The sequence below is a fragment of the Dryobates pubescens genome, chromosome 21, assembly GCF_014839835.1.
Source record: "Dryobates pubescens isolate bDryPub1 chromosome 21, bDryPub1.pri, whole genome shotgun sequence".
NCBI classification, from domain to species: Eukaryota; Metazoa; Chordata; class Aves; order Piciformes; family Picidae; genus Dryobates; species Dryobates pubescens.
Window position 1 is genome coordinate 18,605,316 of NC_071632.1, and position 25,656 is coordinate 18,630,971.

The 25,656-nt window shown below is 45.4% G+C and overlaps 1 protein-coding gene across 1 annotated transcript in view; it reads left to right on the forward strand.

The window, feature by feature from the left end:
• LOC104298092 (vasoactive intestinal polypeptide receptor) overlaps nucleotides 1-25,656 on the forward strand; it is a 97,053-nt gene that overhangs the window by 56,089 nt on the left and 15,308 nt on the right. The window contains exons 3-7 of the mRNA XM_054171253.1: nucleotides 1,649-1,756; nucleotides 9,417-9,520; nucleotides 10,315-10,415; nucleotides 13,228-13,360; nucleotides 23,477-23,630. Coding sequence (XP_054027228.1) covers nucleotides 1,649-1,756; nucleotides 9,417-9,520; nucleotides 10,315-10,415; nucleotides 13,228-13,360; nucleotides 23,477-23,630 — 600 coding nt within the window. The remainder of the gene's footprint in view (nucleotides 1-1,648; nucleotides 1,757-9,416; nucleotides 9,521-10,314; nucleotides 10,416-13,227; nucleotides 13,361-23,476; nucleotides 23,631-25,656) is intronic.

Consider the following 25,656-nt stretch of genomic DNA (forward strand, 5'->3'; position numbering starts at 1 on the left):
AGCCCAACTTATCACCCAACACTATCTAATCAACTCAACCATGGCACCAAGCACCCCATCCAGTCTCTTCCTAAATACCTCCAGTGATGGTGACTCCACCACCTCCCTGTGCAGCCCATTCCAATGGCCAATCTCTCTTTCTATGAAGAACTTCTTCCTAACATCCAGCCTAAACCTCCCCTGGCACAGCTTGAGACTGTGTCCTCTTGCTCTGTTGCTGCTTGCCTGGGAGAGGGCTACAAGAAAGCTGGGGAAGAACCTTTTACGAGGGCTTGTAGTGATAGGATGAGGGGGGATGGCTTTGAGCTGGAACAGGGGAGATTTAGAATGGATATTAAGAAGAGATTCATTGCAGTGAGGGTGCTGAGACACCGGAACAGGTTGCCCAGGGAGGTCATGGATGTCCCCTCCCTGGAGGTGTTCAGGGCCAGGTTGGATGAGGCCTTGAGCAAACTGCTCTAGTGGGAAGTATCCCTGTCCATGGCAGGAAAGTTGGAACTAGATGATCTTTAAGGTCATCCCAAACCATTCTGTGAATAGAATAGAATAGAATAGAATAGAATAGAATAGAATAGAATAGAATAGAATAGAATAGAATAGAATAGAATAGAATAGAATAGAATAGAATAGAATAGAATAGAATGGCATGGCATGGCATGGCATGGAATAGAATAGGTTTTCCAGGTTGGAAAAGACCTTTGAGATCATCGAGTCCAACCTATCATCCAACACCACACTGTCCACACTGCTCCTGATGCAAGCCAGGATGGGCTCTGCATGGGGTTGTTGTGGCCAATGTGTAGAACCTGGCACTTAGATGTTATTCTATAATTCTATGTTGAGGCAAATCGCTTCTGAATTTGTCTGGGTTTGTTTTGGTTTTCATTCAGGTCTGCCACCTCTTTTGGGGCTCAGTGCTGATGTCACATTAGGGACAGCATGTATCATTGATGTCTTCAGAAATGATTGATTTTAACAAAACCTTACATTTTCTCCCAGAAGTTAGCTCCCATGCTGCTACCTTCATTCCTAGCTTGGATGGCTGGGAGAGTGCCCCCTTGCACCACCCTTCCGTAGCTCTCTATGGATGCATCTCCCGGTGGCAACCTCCAGCAGCTCTTTGCAGCTTCTCTCTTTCTAAGGAGGAAAACTGCTTCTGGGGGAGGGATTTAGCTCCTGACCCCTCGATTGTCATCAGTGTCCCCTTCCTGCTGAGCATGTCACCTGGCAACAGATGTTTGAGGGAAGCAGAGAAGGACAGGGACCATGTTCAGATCAGGTGTTTTAATGTCACAGGGAGAGATAAGGTCAAGGAGGAGAGATAGTTAGTTAGATATTTCTGCCTTTTTGATCTAAAAAGAGACACTCTCCTCTATGAGCACTGATTTGCCCAGTCCTTGCACCAATCTGCTGTTATTTCTGTACTGATTTCTGGAAAAATTATAGACACCAGCAGGGCTGAATTTAAGGGACTGGGGGAGATGAAAGCTATGTGAATAAAGAAAGTATTTCTGTGTCTTTCCTTTCAAAAGGTGCTTGCACCAAGGTGATCTGCACCTTGGCAGAGCTGCTCTGCCCTGGTTCCTCTGCTCCATCCAGCAGATACCACAAGTGCTTGTCCTGCCATCTGCTTTTCTCTTTCCTCCAGGTTGCAGAAGGCAGTGGGACAACATCACATGCTGGCCTGAGGCCGAGGTGGGAGAAGTTGTGGTCCGGCCATGCCCGAAGTACTTCAGATTCCTCACCACTTTTCTGGGTAAGCAAAACCAGACAGCACGTTTCTGTGGGCTTTACCATCACAGGGGAAGCTTTGTGGTGTAATCAAGAGAAACAAGCTCTTTTCACAAGGTAAAGGAGGTTTCCAAGCCCTACAGGAATGCTCATACCATTGGAACATCCTCCCTATCCCTCTTGAAGCACCATGTTCTATTCTGGATCCAAGGTTTGATGTTGTGGAGTCTCCTTCTCTGAAGATACTCCAAACCTTCCTGGACATGAGCCTGGGCAACCTGCTCAGGGTGACCCTGCTTTAGCAGGGGGCTTGGCCTAGATTATCTCCATAGGTCCCTTCCAAACCCCACCCTTCTCTGAGAGGGATGCAAAAACAGCTCTTGGTGAAATCCAATAGCATGGATGCTGTGCAGGGAAAATTGGATCAGCCTGTGTAACAGTATGTTTGTTGAACAGTTTAGCACTGTAATTAATTAAGCCTCTGACATAAAATAAACAAGCTGAAACTGTGGGCAATAAAGCATTTTTTTCTGCTGAAATGACAAATTTGACCACAGGCCAAGAAATTAACCTGATGAGTAACAGACAGGGAAGGTTAATGGAGAAGGTGGCTCTTAACTCTCTCCAGGATGTTCTGGGAAGCTTTAATTTAAAACTCAGGTCTCAAGGGCCGTGCAGCAACAGGATTCTTTGTATCCTGGTAGTTTATGGTCATTATTTACCTTTTTTGTTATTATTGTAGTAGCCCTGCAGACTGCCACAGAGAATTCAGCAGCTCTGCACTGGAGATTAGGCACTGAGCTGATAAGTCTCCCCCTCTCCCAGCCTCGCATTCCAACCACACATGATAGATTAAGAATAGGAAGAAGGATACAATATTGTCCCTGTTTATCAGGTCAGAGCACTGCACTGATTAACCAGCACACACTGATTACCTGATTTGACCAAGGCCACACCAAAACTATGCAGGCCTAGAAGGGAAACTCCAAACTCCCAGAATTCTATCCTATTTCTGTAACCTTCTGGTTTCCTAAACTCCCCAGTAGTTCATTGCTGCTGCATCAACACCCAGAGGAAGCAGGCAGAAGCTGCTGCAATATCACATCTTGCAGGACAAGACCCCTGTGCCTTAGTCCAGCCATGTGGAATAATTTCCTGCTGTTGCTGCTTTGTGCTCTCCTGAGCACCACATTTGCTCACTGGGTTTTGGAGACTGAGCAGAGTTAGTTAAGTAGGAATTAAAAAACTCTCTAAGAAGTTTTTCTTCATCCAGTGAGGGCAGAGCAATGGCATTAGAGATATTTGACCACAGAGATATGTCATTACATATGTGAGATATAGATAGAGATCACAGAATCAACCAGGTTGGAAGAGACCTCCAAGATAGAATAGAATAGGATAGGATAGGATAGGATAGGATAGGATAGGATAGGATAGGATGGAATGGAATGGAATGGAATGGAATGGAATGGAATGGAATGGAATGGAATGGAATGGAATGGAATTAACCAGATTGGAAAAGACCTTTGAGATCATCGAGTCCAACCTATCATCCAACACTATTTAATCCTAACCATTGTGCTATTGGCTTAGCTACAGACAGATAAATAAGCATGCTTTTGGTCTGAAAGGTAGACTATGGTATTGGCTACCATCATCCAGTCCAACCTATACAGATGTTTATCTTAGTGTAGACTAAGGGTGGTGAAACACCAGCCCAAGTTGTCCAGAGAGGTGGTACATGCCCCATCCCTGGAATCATTCCAGGTCAGGTTGGATGAGTCTCTGAGCAACCTGCTCTAGCAGCAGATATCCCTGCTGAGTGCAGAGGGGTTTGAACTAGATGACCCTTCAATGTCCCCTCCAATACAAACCATTCTATGATCCTGTAAGATAAGGGGAAATGGAGAATTTCCCAAAGCCCAGGGTGCAGATAAACCACATATTTGTCTGCATTTACAGTCAAATGATTGTAGAGTGTCTCTGGCAGATGTGGAGGTCTCACAGGACATGTGAATCTCGCCTTTGCAGAGCATCCAGTGTGAGGCACCTCCTTCTGTAAACAGAGAAACCAATGTCATTTCCAAAACAGAAGCAGCATCTTTGATTTCCTCTGATCTCTGCACTTTGTGCAATCATATACAAAGGTAGAAAGCAGAAATGATCCTAAATAAAGGGAGAGGGAGATTGACTCTGGTTTTATAGGATTTGATGTTAAATTAATGCCATTAAAGTTTGTGAAGCAGTTCTTCCTTTGTAGTAGTGAGTATCATTGAAGAGGTTTCAAGGAAATCATTCATCTGGTTAATGTTCATGTCTTAGTCTTTGATCCCTCTGCAGGAACATGAAAGCTTAGAGCAAATTGTGAGCAAAGGAAAAATCTTTTTTATATATTTAGAGCAGGGGGAGGAAAAAAGGTGAAATAGTGGGAAACAAACAGTTAATGTCATTTTCCTGCCTAGTGGAAAATATACTCTTCAAATGACTAATATCCTGTCTCATGGTAAATGAAGGATAAAATATCTGGTGGCATTTAGAAACCTTAAAATGCCTAGCACAGTCCTGATGTCATTTGACATTAAATTTTTATGCCATTCACAGATCTGGAAGATTTTCATTATTTCTTGACATTCCTCAATATCACATGGACAAGACAGATGACACTAGAATAGAATAGAATTAACCAGGTTGGAAAGGACCTTCGAGATCATCCAGTCCAACCTATCCCCCAACACCATCTAATCAACTAAACCATGGCTCCAAGTGCCCCATCCAGTCTCTTCCTAAACACCTCCAGGGATGGGGACTCCACTACCTTCCTGGGCAGCACATTCCAATGGCAAATCTATTCTAGTCCAATCTATTCCATTCCATTCCATTCCATTCCATTCCATTCTAGTCTAGTCTAGTCTAGTCTAGTCTAATCTATTCTATTCCATTCTATTCTATTCCATTCCATTCTATTCCATTCCATTCCATTCCATTCTATTCTATTCTATTCTATTCTACTCTATTCTATTCTATTCTATTCTATTCTATTCTACTCTATTCTATTCCATTCTTTGAAGCCCCAGGGAAGTGGCAATGGTAGCTGCAGAGCAAGGGATGTGGAAAAGAAGAAATGAAGAAACTGGAAGCTGTGTTCACCATGTGATGGGAAGACACCATGCCACAGGTTGCACTATGGCATGGAGCTATAAAATACTGAAAATAGGCTCAGAACACTAAGCAGAAATTGTACTGAAAGAATGAGCTTATGAGAACACAACTGAGGCAGATGAAGCCAATCTGGAAAACATCTTGTCATGACTTACCTCGCAAGTTGCTCCCTGATCTAACCACTTGAGCATCTAGTTTAGTGCAAGCTATAGCTGTCTGAAAGTCTCAGGTGTTTCCCCAGTAACAGTAGGACAGATCAATAATACAAATGGAACTTGAGATGTTCCAGTGGACAGGGCAGCATCTCAAGAAGAGTAAATGACACAAAAGGCTATTGCTTTAATAGCTTCTGCTTGAAAAAATCGATTTCTGCCCATGGAATATGACGAGAGAGAAGCAGGACAGATTGCCACTCAGAGCTGATCTTCCCCCATCCCCATAGAAGCTATTACAGAAAAGGGCAAGAGAAGCAAGAGGGAGACAAAAGCAAACAGCCCATAGCCATGGCTGACCTTCTATCTCACTGTATGAATTCAGGCTCCCATTAAAAACCAATAAGAGTTTTTCTTCCACTAAGATCAAAGAGCTAAAACTTCACCTATGTCATAAACTTTCAGTCATGTTTCTGAGTCTGAAGTGTGCCTTTGAAACGGATGAGAGGCAAAAAGAAATTAAAAGGGGGGAGGGGGGACTTTAAGAGCTAGACATAGGCAACAAATGGCTTGGAATACAGTTCTCTCTCATTCATTCAGTTTGTTCATTCAGTGTTTAACTCCTGCCCAGATCAAACACCTTTCAAAAAAGCAAATGTTGTGTGGTTTTTGAGCCCCTCAGGTTAGGAAAGATGTTGAGTTGCTGGAAGGTGTCCAGAGAAGGGCAACAAAGCTGGGGAGGGGTCTGGAGCACAGCCTTGGGAGGAGAGGCTGAGGGAGCTGGGGTTGCTTAGCCTGCAGAAGAGGAGGCTCAGGGGTGACCTTCTTGCTGTCTCCAACTACCTGAAGGGAGGTTGTAGCCAGGTGGGGGTTGGTCTCTTCTCCCAGGCAACCAGCATCAGAATAAGAGGACACAGTCTCAATCTGTGCCAGGGGAAGTTTAGGCTTGAGGTGAGGAGAAAGTTCTTCCCAGAAAGAGAAATTGGCCATTGGAATGTGCTGCCCAGGGAGGTGGTGGAGTCACCATCAGTGGAGGTGTTTAGGAAGAGACTGGATGGGGTGCTTGGTGCCATGGTTTATTTGATTAAATGGTGTTGAGTGATAGGTTGGACTTGATGATCTCAAAGGTCTTTTCCAACCTGGTTAATTCTATTCTATTCTCTTCTTTATCTTGATTCCACTAACTCCTCAGGAATAAATCACAGAATGGTGGGGGCTGGAAGGGACCTCTGAGGATCATCTAGTCCAACCCCTTTGCTAAAGCATGGTCAAGCAGAGCAGGTTGCACAGGACCATGTTTAGGTGAGTTTGGGATATTTCTAGGGAAGGAGACTCCACAACCACTCTGGACAGCCTGGGTCAGTGCTCCAGCACTGTCACAAGGAAGAAGTTTTTCCTGAAGTGAAACCTCCTGTGTTCTGGTTTGTGCTTATTGCCCCTTGTCCTACGCTAGGGAGAAGAGACCAACTCCCAGTGCACCTTCAAAAAGACAGAGCTGGGCTAGGAAATGTGGTGATTTGATTGAAGAATTACGGCCTCTGGTGCTGTGTGTGAGCTTTTAAGTCACTGTTGCAGTAAAACTTCCCCAAAACTGCTCATTCAAGCCTGAGGCTTCCCCCCTTGTTTCAATAGTGGTTGTGCATCGAGTGTCATAAGCACTTGATATAAATGAGCCAAAGGTGAGCCTCAGATTTGCACTTCTAATTCCCTTATGTAAGCAGTGGCTTTTGTACCACAGCACACTTTGGGAAAGCTGACTGCTTAGTTTCCCATCCTCCTTTCTCCAGCAGTAGTTATAGTTTCTTTAACCTGCATAAGGATTCCCTTACACAGTTTATTTGCCACCTCCAGAAAGCTAATTACTATTTCTCCCTTTCATTTCTGCACTGTTGTTTTGCTCCTTTTGCACATTCCATCCCCTCCTGCCTGGCAGGGAGCCTTATGAAAAGGTCATCACCTTGTGCCCTTTAAAACCTCATCTTTAAACTCCTTTGTCCTCCTACCTGCAAAGAGAGAAGACAGCAGTGGAAGACCTGGGGTGCTGAGATCGCTCTGATTTTCTCCCTGTGGTGCTTTGCTCTGGACTCAGATACAAAATCCAAGTTACTGCACCTCAGCAATGGTGGTGTGTCTGAGGATCCAGGATAGCTGATTTACACCTCAGATTTCACTGAATTTACATTACAGTGAGAACAGTTCTGCCTAGTTGCCTTGATTCCTCTTTGCCACAGGCAGAGTCACTGTGAATCAGCTGGAGTATGTCCCTGCAGCATCACTAGCAGCATCTCATAATGTCCCATCCCTGTGGGACCATATACCTGATGCTTCTGCATCTCAGAAACAAAATTCCATCCTCATGGGACCTCACACTTGGTGCCTCTGCATCTGATAAACAATAGTCCATCCTCATGGGACCATACACCTGCTGCTTCTGCAGAGATTGTTCACCCCTGAAATGGGAACCAGGGATTTTGTTCTGTGCTCCTGACAGCACCCAGAAGAGGATTTCTCCTACACACAAGGCTCCCATTCACAAATGTACTTCTGAGAAAAGATTAGGCTGAAAGAAGCATCCCTTAGTTCATTGAGAATAAGAAGCAAGTAATCAGAACCACTATGAAAGCTGAAGGCATGCCCAATAGAGCTTTGAGCAGGAAATAGGTTCAGATAATGGCATCTGTTGTAATGAGCAAGAAATAGCTGAAATTACATAACACACGAGAAGAGAAGGGAAGAGAAGGGAAGAGAAGGGAAGGGAAGGGAAGGGAAGGGAAGGGAAGAGAAGAGAAGAGAAGAGAAGAGAAGAGAAGAGAAGAGAAGAGAAGAGAAGAGAAGAGAAGAGAAGAGAAGAGAAGAGAAGAGAAGAGAAGAGAAGAGAAGAGAAGAGAAGAGAAGAGAAGAGAAGAGAAGAGAAGAGAAGAGAAGAGAAGAGAAGAGAAGAGGAAGAGAAGAGAAGAGAAGAGAAGAGAAGAGAAGAGAAGAGAAGAGAAGAGAAGAGAAGAGAAGAGAAGAGAAGAGAAGAGGAGAGAAGGAAAAAAGTACTGAACAGTCATGTCCTTGATTTGTTTTCATGAGATCTCTTATGACCCTGATGTGAATCCTAGTAAAAATGAAATGCAGTGACCCTGGAGAACAGCAAGCCACCAAGCTGTGCTAAATTTAACTGCTTCTGGAGCAGCTGTTGAAATGAACAGGGGCACCAGAGCCTTCAATGGGCTACAGATCTGTTGTAGAGACAAATTACAGGGACATGTCTTAGTGCCAAAATCCACCTGTCACCAGGACTCAAGAAGTGAATTAAGCCACGGGAATAGGCTGCTGCTGATTTCAGTGCAAGACAGGTCTGGGGTTAGGAAGATGTTCAGATGACTCAGTTGTCAGAAATTCCTGGAGGTGATGCTTGAATATTTTCATGACTCATAACTGCATAATTGATTTGCTCCTGTTTGCAGAAGTTTTATTACTCCTGTGTGTAAAGAACCCCATTGTTGAAAATGTTTGCATTTCAACTCTCTTGAGTTCCACTGAGGCAATTCTTCATCTAAGAAGCAAGTTTTGACTACTGGTTCATTCTGATTTATTGTACCAGCTTTCAGGTCAGGGATAGAAGTCTGTGTGATAAATAATACCAAAGGAAACCTGCTCTAGTTGAAGGTGTCCCTGCTGACTGCAGGGAGTTGGACTACATGACCTTTACAGGTCCCTTCCCACCCAAACCACTCTATGATTCTATGAATAGAATAGAACAGAATTAACCAGGTTGGGAAAGACCTTAGAGATCATCAAGTCCACCCCATCACCCAACACCATCTAATCAACTCAACTATGGCACCAAGTGCTTCATTCAGTCTCTTCTTGAACCCCTCCAGTGATGGTGACTCCACCACCTCCCTGGGCAGCACATCCCAATGGCCAATCTCTCTTTGTGGGAAGAACTTTCTCCTCACCTCCAGCCTAAACCTCCCCTGGCACAGCTTGAAACTGTGTCCTCTCATTCTGGTGCTGGTTGCCTGGGAGAAGAGACCAACCCCCACCAACCCTCCTTATATCCAACCTGTGCATCCTGGCACAACCTGAGACTATTTCTTCTGGTCCTGTTCCTTGTCACTTGGGAGAAAAGACTGAGCCACACCTTGGTCCAGCCTCCTTTCAGGGAGTTGCAGCCAATAAGAAGGTCTCCCTTGAGCCTTCTGTTCTCCAGGCTGAACAGCCCCAGTTCCTCAGCTTCTCCTCACAAGACTTGTTCTCTAGACCCTTTACCAGGTCCATTGCCTGTCTCTGGATGGAGGTGATTTGAATCCAGCAAAAGCAGGCATTTGTCCAACAGCAAGCTGAACTTGTATTTCTAAATCTTCGTTTTATCTTTTCTTCCAGGGAATGTGACCAGGAATTGTACAAGCCAGGGCTGGACAGATGTGTACCCTGCACCATATGCTGTAGCTTGTGGCTATGATTCCAACAGTACTCCAGGGGAAGAGGTTTGTAAACTTGGGTGGGTAGACATCACGATTTACTGAGGATCAAAATCAGAATCACATGGCCTTCCCATGATCAAATTTTTCATTCCCACTGTGATTCCTCAAGCAGGAAGGATCCTCTTGAGCATCCCTGGAAGCAGAGATCAAATGTCTGGCCAAAGAGGCAGTCCTCCCTTTCATTTTCAGGGGGTGGCAGGAAATCAGCTCTTGAGAAGATCACACCAATATCTCTATGATGCCAACACAGAACATGGTGCTTGATTTTACATGGTCAACTTTGAATGACCTCCCCCCATTTATATTTATCCTTAATTAGATAGGATGATTCCAGTATTTGCAGGCCAACATGAGATTCAGAAGGTATAGAAGTATATAACTCACTTTCCATCACTTTCTCCAGGCTAAGCAACCCCAGCTCCCTTAACTTCTCCTCATAGGGCTTGTGCCCCAGACCCCTCCCCAGCTTTGTTGCCCTTCTCTGGACACCTTCCAGCAACTCAACATCTTTCCTAAACTGAAGGGCCCAGAACTGGACTCAGGACTCAAGGTGTGGCCTAACCAGTGCAGTGTACAGGGGCACAGTTCTTCTTGCACACATTGGTGGTCTTTGAATAATGTACTCTGCTGGATGTGATTCTAAATGATGAAGGAGCTGGAGATTCTTTTAAGACAATGAAGTAGGATGGTTTCCTTGTCTCACCAAGCAAGTGAGGGAGAGCTTAGAGATGGGGTATTTAGGAATGTATGTTGGCAGCTCTTTACAAGACCTTTCTTCTTTCTTCCCTTCATGTTAGCAAACGGCGTTCTACGGCACGGTCAAGACTGGCTACACCATTGGACACACACTATCACTCATTGCTCTCACAGCTGCTATGATCATTTTATGTCTCTTCAGGTAAGGCCATCAGCAAAACAATAACAAAGGCACAAGTAAGGTGTCCCAGTTTAGAGTGGAACAGATTGCTCTGTTGCTGCAAAAGGGGGAAAAGAATAGCACTCACACAAATGGATTGGGTAGTCGTGGAAAGCTGAAATGGAAAAGCAGTTCATAGGTGCTACGAAAACTACAAAGCCTAGTGGTGAGCACAGCAATTCAAACAACTCCCCAGGCTAAACTTAGCACACGAGTTCTTCTACACCAGACCAAAAGCCCGTTTCCCTTCTCCCCACCTGGGCTTCACCCAAAACCTGAGGGCTCTTTCATCTCCCCCCTCACCTCCATTTTCTAGGTTGGTTTCAGGCTGGCCAGGCCTGAACTGCCCCTCCCCCCACCCCCTTTTTACCCTGGCATTAGGCCTAAACAAGCCAAGATTGCACAAGGAAAAAAATATTACTCAAGCCAAAGAGGCTTCTGATACTCCCTCATCGTTACCAGATAAGGGAGAGTCTCTCCCATGGGAGGAGAGAGGGAAGAAAGCAAGAGACAACAGCTTTGCAGCCAAATTTATAAGGATGCAGGATTTATGGCTAGAAATACTGGTATGGACACTCTAGACACTGGAGGTCTCAACTCTGTGGCTGCTTTTTGGAGGCACCCAGCCTAAATGGCCACATAAGGGAACGACTCAAAGGGCGTAGTTTAAGTTGCAGGCTGGGAATGTTATCAAAGAGTGCTGTCAAGTTGCACTTGGACCAGAGAGGCAATTTCCTCCATCTTCCAGTACCACTGTTTTCTGGTATGTGATTTATGCCCTTTTTTTGTGAAAGCTGTAAGCTATTAGGTGGGATTCATCTCTCTAAATGTAGAGTGTTACATTTGGATCTCTGTACTAGAGGCCATAGTCTTATTACAGTCCACAGAGATCTAGTTGAGTTCTATAGTTAGGTTAGGTATTATGGAAGGATACCTAAAGGGAGGTTGTAGCCAGGTGGGGGCTGGTCTCTTCTCCCAGGCAACCAGCACCAGAACAAGAGGACACAGTCTCAAGCTGTGCCAGGGGAGGTTCAGGTTGGATGTTAGGAAGAAGGTCTCCATAGAAAGAGAGATTGGCCATTGGAATGTGCTGCCCAGGGAGGTGGTGGAGTCCCCATCACTGGAGGTGTTTAAAAAGAGACTAGATGAGGCACTTGGTGCCATGGTTGAGCTGATTAGATGGTGTTGGGTGATAAGTTGGACTGGACGATCTTGAAGGGCTTTTTCAACCTGGTTAATTCTGTATTCTGCTTTTCTACTAAAGCAGATATTCAGAAGGGTGCAGGGGAATCACACCCCAAAACTACTTCCCAAAGTCTTCCTCACAAGTAATTCCTGCTGTAGCTCTATGGCAGGACATAGGAACCCAGAGCCATTTTAGACATGCTGGAGCCTCTGAGATGTGCACAACAGTGGGAGATGTGATGCAGGACCTTCAGGAGACACAGACCCTTATGGCTTGATGGGCAGATATTCAACAGCATATCAAATGGTATTAAATTACTAGATTGCAGCAGTGTCTATTACTTATAATAAATTCAAGCCTCTAAATTTGGGTGCTTCCAGCAAAGAAGTCTGCATGTGAGGTGATCTCCTAATACAGGATTATTTATGTCTAAGGAGAACAGCAAAAGGCCAACCTCTGTGAGATGGAAGAGCCTTCAAGATGTGACTCCATCTCCTCTCCAGTTGCTTCCCTGGTTCCCATGCCTTACATGGTTGTCCAGTTTAAAACAGTCTGATCCAGACATCACCCCCACAGAAAGCTGTAGGAAGCAGCATACATTCTAGGGCAACTCTCACATTCATTCCAAAATTAGCCTCACCCTTCAACTGCTTTGCACATCTCGGGACACGTGCTCTCTCTGCTCCTCTTACAAGAGTGACTCAGACACACATCTCAACGAGGTACAAGGTGCCAGCCAAGCTGGGGAAACTGTGGAGGGTGACAGCCTTCATTTGTGGGAAAGTGCAATTTGACTTGCCTTCACCTGCAAGTACAGAGGCCTGGGCTCAAGTCACATTATCTTGCCATTGTCAGCCATTAAGAGCATAAACCCTGGCCATGCTCAGTGACTCATTAGGAGGTGGTAATTTGATCACGTTGCTGAGCAAGGTTCTGTGGTGCTTTTGATGACTGCACAAAGTGCCCATTTCCAGGGCATTAGACCTTTCACTTCAGCTGGTGCAAAGCCTCTCTGGAAAAATAGACCTGCTTGATCAGAATTCATCTTCAAAATGTTAGTGGGCAAGGGACAGACAAACACTGGTGTGCTCAGTATCATTAATGACCAGTCAGTTTCAAGTGAAAAGATGGTTCTTACTGCTCCAGAAAGCCTGTAATACCTGCTAATTTTGGCAGCAGCTACTAAGGATTTCATTCTCTTCCTGAAGAAACATTTCACTCTAGAAAGAATTATTGCAGTGCAAACATTCTGTGCAAAGCAGACCTTCATTGTGAGCAGTTAAGTCAGTCAAAACTGTTTCTCCTCCAGAGGAGAGCAATGTGATGGGCTTGTTTCCTGGCTTTCTGTATTTTGTCTTTTTTGGTCTGCTTTGCTTTGGTTTTGACAAACAGCAATACTGCTGCAGATGTGTGGATTGCCACATGTTTTGTGGGTTTAAAAGGGCTTAAGTGGATTTGTGATGATTTACATCAACACATAGTTGCTTTCAGGGCTCCTGATGATTGATTGTAAGTCTATATCTTGGCAGAAGAAAACATGTAAATAGATAAATAATGCTTTGGAGAAGCCTGGCTATTCACAAATGTTGTTTCATCTCTTCCCAACAGAAAACTCCACTGCACTCGCAATTATATTCATATGCATCTCTTCATGTCCTTCATCATGAGAGCCATCGCAGTCTTCATCAAAGATGTCATCCTGTTTGAAAGTGGAGAGTCTGAACACTGCTTTGTGAGCTCAGTAAGTAGTTGTGCACTTCGGAGTTTCCACCTCTTTCACAGGATCACAGAGTTATTGAGGCTGGGAAAGACCTCTGAGGTCATCCAGCCCCAAAATTACTTTGCAAGTGCATGTGAAAAGGTACTTTGGAAAGATTTCTGGGGTGCTGTTCTTTGAAAGAAACTGAAAAGTTTGCTGCAGTTGAAATTGTGTGGAGAAGGCATAAAATAAACTACCAGGGTCAAAGGTTTATAGACAGCTGGGCCCTTCTAAGGTCAAACCCACAACTGGGGCTCACAACAACCCTGTGCAATGCTCCAAGAATGGGGAAGAGCGGCTGGAAAGCTGCCTGGTGGAAATGGTCCTGTGAGCATTGGTTGACAACCAGCTGAATATGAGCCAGGGTGTGGCCAAGGTCAAAAACATCCTGGCTTGCATCAGCAGGAGTGTGGCCAGCAGGAGTAGGGCAGTGATTGTCCCCTGATGCAGGGGATAGTTCCCTCTCTCAGCGCTGATGAGGCCACTCCTTGGGTACTGTGTTCAGTTTCGGGCCCCTTACTACAAGAAGGACATTGCAGTGCTGGATTGTGTCCAAAGAAGGGTAATGAAGCTGGTGAAGGGACTAGAGCATAAGTTTGAGGGGTATCTGTTGGAAGGTGTCCCTGCCCATGGCAGGGGGTTTGGAACTAGATGATCTTTAAGGTCCATTCCAACCTCTGAACCATTTTATGGTGGAACACTGGAACAGGTTCACCAGGGAGGTGGTTGAGGCCCCTTCCCTGGAGATGTTCAACATGAGGCTCACTGGGGTCCTGGGCCACCTGCTCTAGTTGGGGACGTCCCTGCTGACTGCAGGGAGGTTGTACTGGATGACCTTTGGAGGTCCCTCCCAGCCTGGACCATTCTATAATTCTATGGGACTATGAACTGGGTTTTTTTTTAGCCAAATGCAGCTATAATCAGTTGAGCTCTAATTATTGTCCTCCCTGGAGCCTGAAGGACTGCTCACCTCACTTTGAAGCAGGCACCTGCATTTGGATGGCTGTCTGGGCTCCACTGATGGCAGTGGCCAGCTCTCTGCAGGAGCTGAGGCAGGAAATCTATTGGGTAGACATCACTGTCTGTTTTTCATGGGGCTGTGTATCCCATGCTAGCTGTCTGCAGCAGTGAGATTTCCCCACTGGGATGATAAATGAGCAGGGTAACCAGGCTGGGAGTATTTTTTTCCCACTTTCAAATTCAGTGTTATCAGTTGGAGCAAACATTAAATGGGGGGAGAGCTGTTTATCTAGAGGTCATGTGGACAGAAGAGGACACTGGTCATGAATAAGTTTAGGCCAGGAAACTGAAATCACCAAAATAAAGAGATGTGATCAGGAGTCACCTATAAAAAAATGAATAAATAAATACCCCCTCCATAATAAATTCATGACATTAGATGAGCTGCTTTCTGGTGATAGCAGGACAGAGCAGGCCAGTAGGTCCCTCCTGGACCTGGTTTTTATGTCATACAGCACCAGAAGAAAAAAAAGATTCTTTTTTTTCTCTTCCCTCCACCCAAATTCTTCCTTGCCTTCTGGCCTTTGCTAGATCCTTACCAAGTCCTGCCCCTGATCTTAAAATGCCCTTTCTGTTTGAGTTGATATCAAAGAGCAGCCTGCTCCCAGCTTTCCCCTGAGTGCTGTCTGCAGCTCAGTGCAGCTCAGGACTGCAGTTACCTTCTGGGGTTTTCTTCCCTGCTCTGTGGTTCCCTGGGGTCTGTATTCCATAGCAATGGGATTTTATTATGAAGGTCCATGAATGGTTAGAAGGATAAACAATTGCCTGGTGTCTGCTGCCACAGATAACTGCCAATGCCAGTTGGTAAAGGAGCCAAGAACTCAATGAGCCATGGAGTTTGAACTAACCTCTCACCCCTGCAGGAGTTTGCACTGGGTCATGACTGAGGCATGACTGCAGCATGACTGCAGAAAGCTGTATGCAAAGTGTTTGTTCCATCCAGAAACACCTCAGTGTATAAACACAGGACTTTGTCCTGCAGAATCCACAGCTCCTGGAAGCCAGTGTGCTCTCAGGCAGACCCATGGCTCCCACCATTGCGTGTGTTGCTCCCTGTCACAGGGGTTTTAACCTTAATTGCCAACTCAGATTGAATGGCTGGATGATACACAAGGGTTATAAAAATATCACAGAATCACAGAATGACTTGGGTTAGAAGGGGCCTTAAAGATAACTAGCTCCAGCCCCTCTGCCATGGGCAGGACCACCTTTCACTAGATAGGCTGCTCAAGGCCCCATCCATCCTGGCCTTGAACACCTCCAGAGAGGGCAGCATCCACAGCTTCCCTGGGCAACCTGTTCCAGTATCTTACCACCCTCACTGTAAAGAATTTCTTCCTAATCTCCAGTCTAAATCTACCCTCTTGCACCTTAAAGCCATTGCCCTTTGTCCTATCTCTACAAGCCTTTGTAAAAAGTGCTTTACAGCAGGGCAAACCCAGAGCTGCAAGGATTTTGTTAGAAGGGGGAGTACTGCACTTGGTTCCTGTAAGGAAAAAGGACAAAGGCATCCCCACTTCCAGAACAGATTCAGGCTTCTAAATCCCAAATGAACAGAGACCTCTCCCAGCATTCCTGACTTGGGGACCAGACACCTGAATTTGGCCTTACCTGTTGCAGTAGGAAGACTTCAAATTAGGTTTTAGGCATCAATCATACAAAACTACCACAGAAGAGCAGAAGTCTTTTTATGGACTTGTGTAAAAGTGAAATGAATATTCGAGACATCTGCTCCCACTTAGGTCACAAAGACCAAGTTCTAACATGGTTTTACACAGTTTTTGCTTGAATTAATTATCTCCTTGCCTTCCCCTTTGCTCGTGGAAATAACCCAGGAATGAAGGCAGAAAGTTAGGCTGCGGAAGAGCTCGGAAGCAGGAACTTTCTTTGCACAACTGACTCACAGGCTGGCACTTTAAAGCAATGCAGTGCTGCCAATAGTGACAGAAAATGTGATAACTGTGGGGAAGGACCTTGTTAAAACTCTGATCACCTCCTCTCTGGAGTTGCTGCCTCGTGGTTGACTCACTTTATTCCTGAAGATGCGCTCAGAAGTGCCATTCGTCTGTGATTGATGAGCACAAAGGAGGGGCAGTTAGCACATTTACCAAGATAATCCTATTTTTACATCTCAGCTCGGCTCTGAGTCATCTGAGGCAGAGGCTAGACCGGCTAGAGCTAATCACCATTTTAGAAATACTCACAAGACTGCCCCCAGAAATCAGAGTATTCCTGAGAGGCAAAATAGAAAGGCCGAGTCCCTCAAAGACTGAGAGTTACATAACCCCTGTTAAAATAGGTGGAAGAGAAATGCTTAAATAGCCTTGAGGATCACAGTCATGGGGCTTAAACTTGCTTCTTATGTGAGGAAGAGCAGACATAAGAGCTTCCTACTGAATTCAACAGCTAGCATTGTGTTTGAGGGAGCCTGCGTGGGAGGTGGGCAAGGCATAAAGTGCAGTCATGTGGACCACATTTGCTGCTGATGTCAACTGCTGCAGCTTCATTTATTTCCATAGAATCAGAGAATTCTACAAAAGACATTGGAGACCATCAGATCCAACAGAGTTTAATAGAGTTTGCAAGGTCTCTGCAAGTGCCATGCTTTGCTGTGTTGCAAGCGCATAAAAGAGAGGTTGTCTCGTGTAACTTTCATATCAGCAGAAAAAGACTCTTTTAAATGCCTTGCCATTTAAAGTGGCTTTCAACTGGCATTAAGGAGGTGAAAGCACAAAGAAAGGCCAAAGTTATCTCCTGGGACTTTGGGGTCTGTACAGATTGATCCATTGTTAGATAAAGGATACTCTGGTCTGAGATGTAATGCTCTGCCCAGGTTCAGTAGGGGACCAAGCTTGGTGCAAGTGGAAGTGATGGCACAGGAAAGAGATGGAAATTGAGCCCAATAGCTTCTTCCTTATATCTTCATCCTTCCACAGTCTTGATTGGAGCAGGAAAGATTTAGTTTGCTGAAGCAGAATCTTAGAATCTTAGACTACAGAGCTGGACCCAGCACTGCTGGTGTAGTGTCACCAGCACAGACTAGAGGGGCAGAATCTCCTCCCTTCACCTGCTGTCCCTCTTGATGCAGCCCAGGATATGGTTGATTTCCAGGGCTGTGAGCACACATTGCCAGCTCGTGTCCAGCTTTTCCTCCACCAGTGCCCCCAAGTCCTTTTCTAAGAGGGCTGCTCTCAATCTCTTCATTTCCCAGCCCAAATGCATCCAGCCTGCAGCCATCTGGATGCATTGCTCTGCAACCTGTGCTAGATTCTATGGTCCTCCTTTGGCAGTCAGGTTGGACTCAGTGATCTTCAGAGGTCCCTTCCAACCCTTGCTCCTGGGATCCTGTGTATTGACCCTGATGATTGCCCTGACCCAGGTGCAGGACCTTGCGCTGGACCTTGTGAACCTCATGAAGTTCACACAGGCTGACTTCTCCAGCTTGTCCAGGCAATGTGTGCATGCACAGCTATGGCCATACAGCACAGCTCCTCAGTCTAGAAGCATCACTTTTGCTTTATGAAAGCAGTAACAAATCATCAAGCTCAGATACAAATCTATGTTGTAATGGCTTCATAAATTGCCCACTGACAGCCGACACTGAGTAAGTATCCCGGTGTGTGCTTTCAGGCAATGATGGGCACATGAGAATCTAATGCTTTGTGACCTACAGGAAAGCAGGTTAAGATAAATTGAATTAATTTGCCATTGCCAAGGCTCAAGAGCACTCTTGCATAATGTTTCCAGGGCACCACTGATGCAGAGCAGCACGTTAACAGGGAAAATGTGTGTTTGAGACCTCTCATGCCTGTGTCTGTCTGCCCTGCTTTTCATAGGGTTGAGTTACAGCTAAAGCCACTAAGGGCAGCAGGAGCTGAAGGGTCCATCATCAAGACATAAAATGATTATTCCCATGAAGGCCTTTTCTTTGATATAATTCCTGATGCATGAGAAATTACTTTAACTGGGGTTCTGACCTTGACAGCTTAGGCTCTCACAACCTGAAGGCTGCTTGCCTCAATGGGAAGCCCTTTTGTTTCTATCAAGATGGCATTTTAAGAATGTCTTTAGTCAAATTTCTTTGTTCCTAGGTAGTGTTTGGTCCTCAGTACCCAACATTTCTGTACATTTTCCATGTCTAGTGTTGCAGATTATCATTGGACATTATTTGCTTGTCAGACTCCACCAGAGGGAAGGAAGGAGTAAAAAGCACCCAAACGACTTTGGAGGAGGTTTCTTCTTAGAGTAGACCTTAGCTCCCTTTCATGGTGGGAGATAAGCCTTGTGGGGCTGTTTTAGTGCTAACTTGTTTTAATCTAATCTACAACTGCAATTAAAATGAGGGAAGAAAATAGAAGTGATGGCTTTTGGCCAGACAGTCTTGTTCAGGTTGGTTTGGGGGGTTTGCTTTTTTAATCTGTCTTGGTTTTCTGTTGTTACACAAAAGGCTGAGTGTGCTAAGGGAAAGTCTGACCTAAGAGCTCATTTCTGGAGGAGCAGAATCACTCAGTAAGAAGCTGGTCTCTTTCTGTCAACAATCTCCATTGGCATCATGCTGAATGTCTCCAAATTGGGCCTCCAGCATGAAGCCAAGTCGAAATCAGCAGGGGCTTTGCCATTGGCCTCAGTAGGGTCAAACCATTACCCTGTGTAGCCAAATTGTCTCTGCAGAAGACGAGGCACAGTAGCAGAAGGCTGAGTTAACAAACTGATACTCATATTTTCAGTTTGCCAAGTCAACTTCTGGAAGTGTCTTCACCATTGCAGTTCTCCTCTAGGACCCTGGATGTGGAATTTTCCTCCATTCTTCTCTCTAAAGCAACTAAGAACTTTTGCATGAGAAGGAGACAAGGCTGGAAAGATACAACATTACATCTTGGCCACCACCTCAAGAGAGGTCCATGCCAGAATCAATGGCCACTACTGAAAAAACACTTCTCCCTGTGAAGGTGGCTTGTAGAAGGTTGCTGCTCTAACCTCTGGGTGGGACAAAAACTCCCGCTCGAACGGGCCAGAGAAGCTTTGTTTCCAGTCAACAATATTGGCTTGGCCAGTGGCTTCCTGGGGCAAAACTCCAAGGCTGAATATCCTCCCACTTCCTTTCTTGACAGAGACAATAACACCTAGGCCAGCACATTAGATCCTCTCCTCCCATAAGCAACTCTTCCTCTCAGAGAGTAACCAACGTTATAAGAAATAAGTCTTATTCCTTTTAACTCTTAAGAAAGGCATTGAGGTGCTGGAGTGTATCCAAAGGGCAAGAAAGCTGGTGAAGGTTTTAGAGGATATTTCTTGTGAGGAAGGGGTAAGGGAACTGGGGGTGTTTAGCCTGGAGAAAAGGAGGCTGAGAGAAGACTTTTTAGTCCTCTCCAATTGTCTATATGAAAGAAAGCTGTAGCAAGCCTATTCTCTCAAGTAACAGGACAGGAGGAAACAACCTAAAATTGCACCAGGGCAGGTTTAGGTTGGATATTAGGGAAAAACTTCATCCCCAAAAGGGTTCTCAAGCCCTGGAACAGACTATCCAGGGGAGCAGTGGAGTCACCATCCCTGGAAGGATTTCAAAGCTGTGCAGATGTGGTGCTGAGGGATATGGTTTAGTGGTGGACCTGGCAGTGTTTGGTTAACTGTTGGAGTTGATGATCTTAAAGTTCTTTTGCAATCTAAATTATTCTGTGGTTCTATAAAATAAAAGTTAAAGGCCCCACAAAAACGACAAAATATCTTTGAAAACTAAATCTATCCTGACATCTCCATACAACATGCACAGGAATTGATGGACAATGCACAGCTAAGAAGGGTGCTGCACAAGGTTTAGGTTGTAAAATGAGTGGGGCTGTGTCAGCTGTGTGAATTCCAGCGCCATGATAGTGAGATGGAGAACTAATCCTACCATGTAACCTTACAAGCAGAGCCATGACTTGATTGTTGCATCGGTATTACAGGTTACATCATCCATTGGTGGATGAGAGCTGGGATGGAATTCAGTCTGATGTAAGCCTGTGGGGTGGGAATCAGCTCAAGATGGAGACTCCTGAATTTAGTTATGATTATGAGACAAGTGTCTACAGTGGCACTATAGTCCTAGAGATGTTGTGTTACTCCAGTCCCTGTGCTTGAAGACCTTAATTGCAGCATCTCCAGAGCATGTGGTGCTTCCCTACTGCTACCCTATCTTCCAGGTGTGTCCCAGCCACAGACTCACAAGTGGGAAGCTCTAAAAAGCTTTAAATAGTACTGAGGAAGCTGCCTTGACTAAGATGAGGAGAAGAGCAGCTGTTGCTGTGGGCAAATTCAGAATGAGTCACTCAACAACTAGCCCTTCAGAGAGGTCATGCCTTCTGGGCAACATATAAGAAAAGTGCTGGATAAATCTGTCACTGAGAAAATGAGTTTTTATCTGTCTTGTCTTGAAGAGGCCTGAAGAAATCTTGGTGTAAATCTCTCCCTTCTGCACCAGGTTTAGATTGGATGTTAGGAAAAAATTCTTTCCTGAGAGAGTGGTGAGGTGTTGGAACAGGCTGCCCAGGGGGGTGGTGGAGTCAGTGTCCCTGAAGGTGTTCCAGAAAGGTGTAGACATGGCACTTTGGCACATGGTTTAGTGGGCATGGTGGTGTTGGGTTGATGGTTGGACTCAACCTGAATCTTTTCCAACCTGAATGATTCCATGATCCTGTGATCAGAGGTGGCAGTCCAGGTAAGAGGACCTGGACTTTTACCTTAAATATCTCAATATCTTTTACCTAAGTAACTTAAAGGTGATTGTGAGGCCTCTGGGTTTTATGGTTATTGGAGCAAATCTAAGGCGGTGCTTTTGCTGACGACACAGGACTGGGCTGAAGACACTGTCCCAACTTCATAAATGATGCCAGGAGCGGCAGCATTGCCCAGGATTGATATCTTACACAGATCTTTAAGCTGACTTAAATATGTCTTAGTGCCCTGCCATAAACCTTTCACACTACAGTTGAAGAAATCAGCCTTTCAGGACAGCAGTGTACTGCAGCATGTACATTTTCCCCCTGTCTTGCTGTTTCAGCAAGGGTACTCTAGAAAGAGCAGGCTTCTGTCATCTGAGCATGGGCATCTCATACACTTCAGATGTGTGGGAATATAGAGTCACAGAATCATTTAGATTGAAGAAGTCCTGTAAGATCATTGAATCCACCCATCAACCCAGAACTGCCAAGTCCACCACTAAACCACGTCCCTCAGCACCACATCTGCATGTCTTTTAAATCCCTCCAGGGCTAGTGACTCCATCACTTACCTGGGCAACTTGTTCCAGGACCTACCAGCCCTTTTGGGGAAGAAACTTCCTAATGTCCAACCTAAAGCTCCCCTGGTGCAACTTTGAAGCCATTTCCTCTCATCTTGTCGCTGTTACTTGGGAGAAACCATCCCCCACAACACTCCAACCTCCTTTCAGGGAGTTGTGGAGAGCAAAAAGCTCTCCCCTCAGTCTTCTTTTCTCCAGACTAAACAACCCCAGTTCCCTCAGCTGCTACTCAAAGGACTTGTGCTCTCCAATCCCTTCACCAGCTGTGTTGTCCTTCTTTGGGCATGCTCCAGCACCTCTTCTAGTGAGGGGCCCAGAGCAGGATGCAGTATTCAAGCCCCACAGGAAATCTCCATCCTTCTGGAGCAGCAGCTGGAAGCTCAACACATTAGCTAAAATGACTCTGGTAGTCTCTTTTTAAGCAGAGTGTCTCTTGCAGAGTGCCTCCTTTTCAGACAGTCCTCAGTTAAACAGTCATGAGTGTAGATGTTTACAGCATAGATGGTTGGGCACATTAAGGCAGGGAAGAGTTGGCCCTTACAGTAGATCTAAGACATGTCTCATCACATCCTTAAGTAAACTTCTACAACAATCAAGATTAATTTTTCTCACTGACTATGAGGACTTTAAAGTGAAACCCAGAAGTGTTTGCTGGGGTCAAAGAAGGGATTCTCTGCCTCACTGGCTGGAGGCAGAATCTGACTCAGCTGTTAGTCACCAGTAATGAGTATGGAAAGGGAAGGGACCTTCATGAAAGCAAATGACCCATGTTTAATACAGTCCCAAAGAGGGGAAGCCACTTGGGCAGGTGTGCCATCTGCAAAGAACCAGGGAAGACCATCTCACCACAACACCTCATGGGTGTGAGCAGGACAAGACCCCTGAAGAATGACAGGTAAACAAGCTGGTCTAAATGAGATAGTGGAAGGGGAAATAATAGAAGGATCAGTGCTGTAAAGCTGTTTCTCCTGCTGAAAATCTTTTCTGAGCAAAGCCTGTGTCAGTCTTTCAGCACTGACACATCACAAGGCCTGCTCTTTAGGAAAAAAACAGTCTTTGGTGAGATGCAATAACTCATCTCTGCCTGGTGCCTGTCATCTAAAGGGTAAAGGACCTTATATAAACGTGGATTGTATTTCCCAGCATCATAACAGCCATTCTGAGGCTGAGTCTGATCGATCAGGAAGGCAGAGATCCATTACCAAGTGCTGCATGTAATAAGGTCTCTCCAAAGCCTGGGAGGGATGTTTTCTAAACGTGTCGCTGAGTTGGCTGTCAAAAAGGATTCAGTGGAAGAGCAACACTGCAGTCAGCCCTGAAACTGCATCTCTTGTAGAAATACCTGCTCTGCTTTAAATTTACCCACCTTAGGCAGGAGTAGCAAGAAGCCTAGGCAGTGAGAAAAGAGAGTGATTTCATTTGTAAGTCAGGAGAGTGCATCCAATTCTGTTCCAGTGCAGGACATCTCCGTGTTGCATGTCCACCTCAAGCAAGCTTGATAGGGCTTCTGACTTTTAACCACAGAGCTCAGAATCACAGAACCACAGAAACATTCAGGTTGGAAAAGACCCTGAGGATCACAAAGTGCAGCCATCCCTGACCCATATCCCTGTATGCCATGGTGCTCATGATAGGGCTGATGTTGTGCTACTGGAAAACGCCAACAGCGTGTTCCATAAGGGCTTCAGGTACTGCAAAAAGCAGTCCCAAAGATACACCACAGCAAGGTTTGTTGGTATGGAGGTGTGATACTATGGAAATATGCTGCAGTTCACCACTGTTCCTTTCTTCTCTTCCAGGTAGGCTGCAAAGCCATGATGGTTTTCTTCCAGTACTGCATCATGGCCAACTTCTTCTGGCTCCTTGTGGAGGGGCTGTATCTTCACACTCTGCTGGTCATCTCCTTCTTTTCAGAGAGGAAATACTTTTGGTGGTACATCTTGATTGGCTGGGGTATGCATCTTCTCAATATTGAATGCCAAGAGGTGATCCTGACAGTCTTTGTAAGAGTGATTGAATCCACAGACACAGGGGCTCAGGCAAGGCAGAGATGTAGTGGGCAGGTTACCCTATGCCAGGAATAAGATCAGGGGATGGCCAGAGCAGTTTAACAGAATTAGTCTAAATTTTCAAAGGTATCTAAGAGCTTAGCTTGTGCTAGATTAATTGAGCACCTCTGTCTTTAAGGACTATGGGCCTGAAACTCCTCATCTCCTTTATAGCCATTTTGTCCTTTGATCCTGACTGAGATCCTAAGGTTGATATTGTGCAATGACCCGAAAGTGTAAGGAAGGATCTCAGCAAAGCTCCCAGACTGAAGTAAACACTGCAATCTGACACTCTCTTTGTCTTACTGAGTTCAGGGGAAAGGAAAAAGGAAAGGGAAAGGGATATGGAAAGGTGAAAGGGGGAAAGGGGAAAGAGGGAAAGGGAAAAAGGAAAAGAGGGAATGTGAAAAGGGGAAAAGGAAAGGGAAAGGAAAAGGCAAAGGGAAAGGACAAGGAAAAAGGAAAAGGAAAAGACAAGGAAAAATGACAGGATTAAGTTCTTCACAGCTTAATTCTCAGAGCTGCATTGCTAACTCCTGCAAATTAATTTTACCAGATCAACTTTGTTTCTTTCTCCAAAGAGGAAACTGAGATCTCTTTTTCCCTCTAAGCCATTTAGCTGAAGGGTTTTGTATAAGTAAGCAAAACAGCTTTGTTGCATGCTCTCCCTAGCTGAAACTGAGAAATAGTTAGAGCAGAGAAGACTCTGGGAGGGAAAAAGGAAAAATCAAACTGTGTGCTGTAGAGAAGTATGCCTGGACTCGGGGTTTGATCAGTTAGGCACAGAGTAAGTTCCATTGAAGGTGACAGGAGTTACGCTTGGGTTCACACTGCACAAGAGAGACAGTTCTCTGCGCTATGAGCGTGTGAAGAGATGATGTTCACAGCCCTTCTTTCAGATGCAGTTAATCAGGTCAGACCTTCTTTAAACCTGCCTTGTGCATAGACATTGTTTCCTTCAGTGCAGTACAGCTGGCTGATTTAAAAGTGTATGCAGTTAATGACTGAGTATAGCCTCAGCAAGTCACTGATGATATGAAGCTGGAGGGGTGGCTGGCACACTGAAAGGCTGTGCTGCCAGCCAGTGAGATCTGGACAAGCTGGAGAGCCAGGCAAAGACAAACCTCAGGCTTGAATAAGTTGAATAAGGACAAGTGCAGAGTCCTGCATCTGGGAAGAAATAACCCCAGGCACCAGTACAGACTAGGGGTCATCCTGCTGGAAAGCAGCTCCATGGAGAAAGACCTTGGAGACCTAGTGAACAGCAAGTTCTCCATGGGGCAGCAATGTATCTTTGTGGCCAAGAGGGCCAACAGCATCCTGGAGTGCATTAAGAAAAGTGTGTCCAGCAGGGCTAGGGAGGTTCTCCTTCCCCTCTACTATGCCCTGGTGAGACCACACCTGGAATATTGTGTCCAGTTTTGGGCTCCCTAGTTCAAGAGAGACAGCAATCTGCTGAAGAGAGTCCAACAGAGAGCTGCAAGGATGATTGCAGGACTTGAACATCTCTCTTACGAAGAAAGACTGAGAGACCTGGGGCTGTTTGGTCTTGAGAGGAGAAGGCTGAAAAAAGATTAATGTTGATAAATATCTGAGGGGTGGGTGTCAGGATGAAGGTGCCAGGCTCTTTTTGGTGGTGCCCAGTGGCAGGACAAGGAATAACAGGTACAAGCTGGAACACAGGAGGTTCCAGCTCAGCACAAGGAGACACTTCTTTACTGTGAGGCTGATGGAGCCCTGGAGCAGGCTGCTCAGAGAGGTTGTGGACTTTCCTTCTCTGCAGACTTTCAAAACCTGCCTGGGTGTGTTCCTGTATGACCTGCCCTGGGTGATCCTGCTCTGGCAAGGGGATTGGACTCAATCATCTCTGGAGGTCTCTTCCAAATCCTAACATTCTGTGGTTTTGTGATTTTTAAACCAAAGGAAATCTG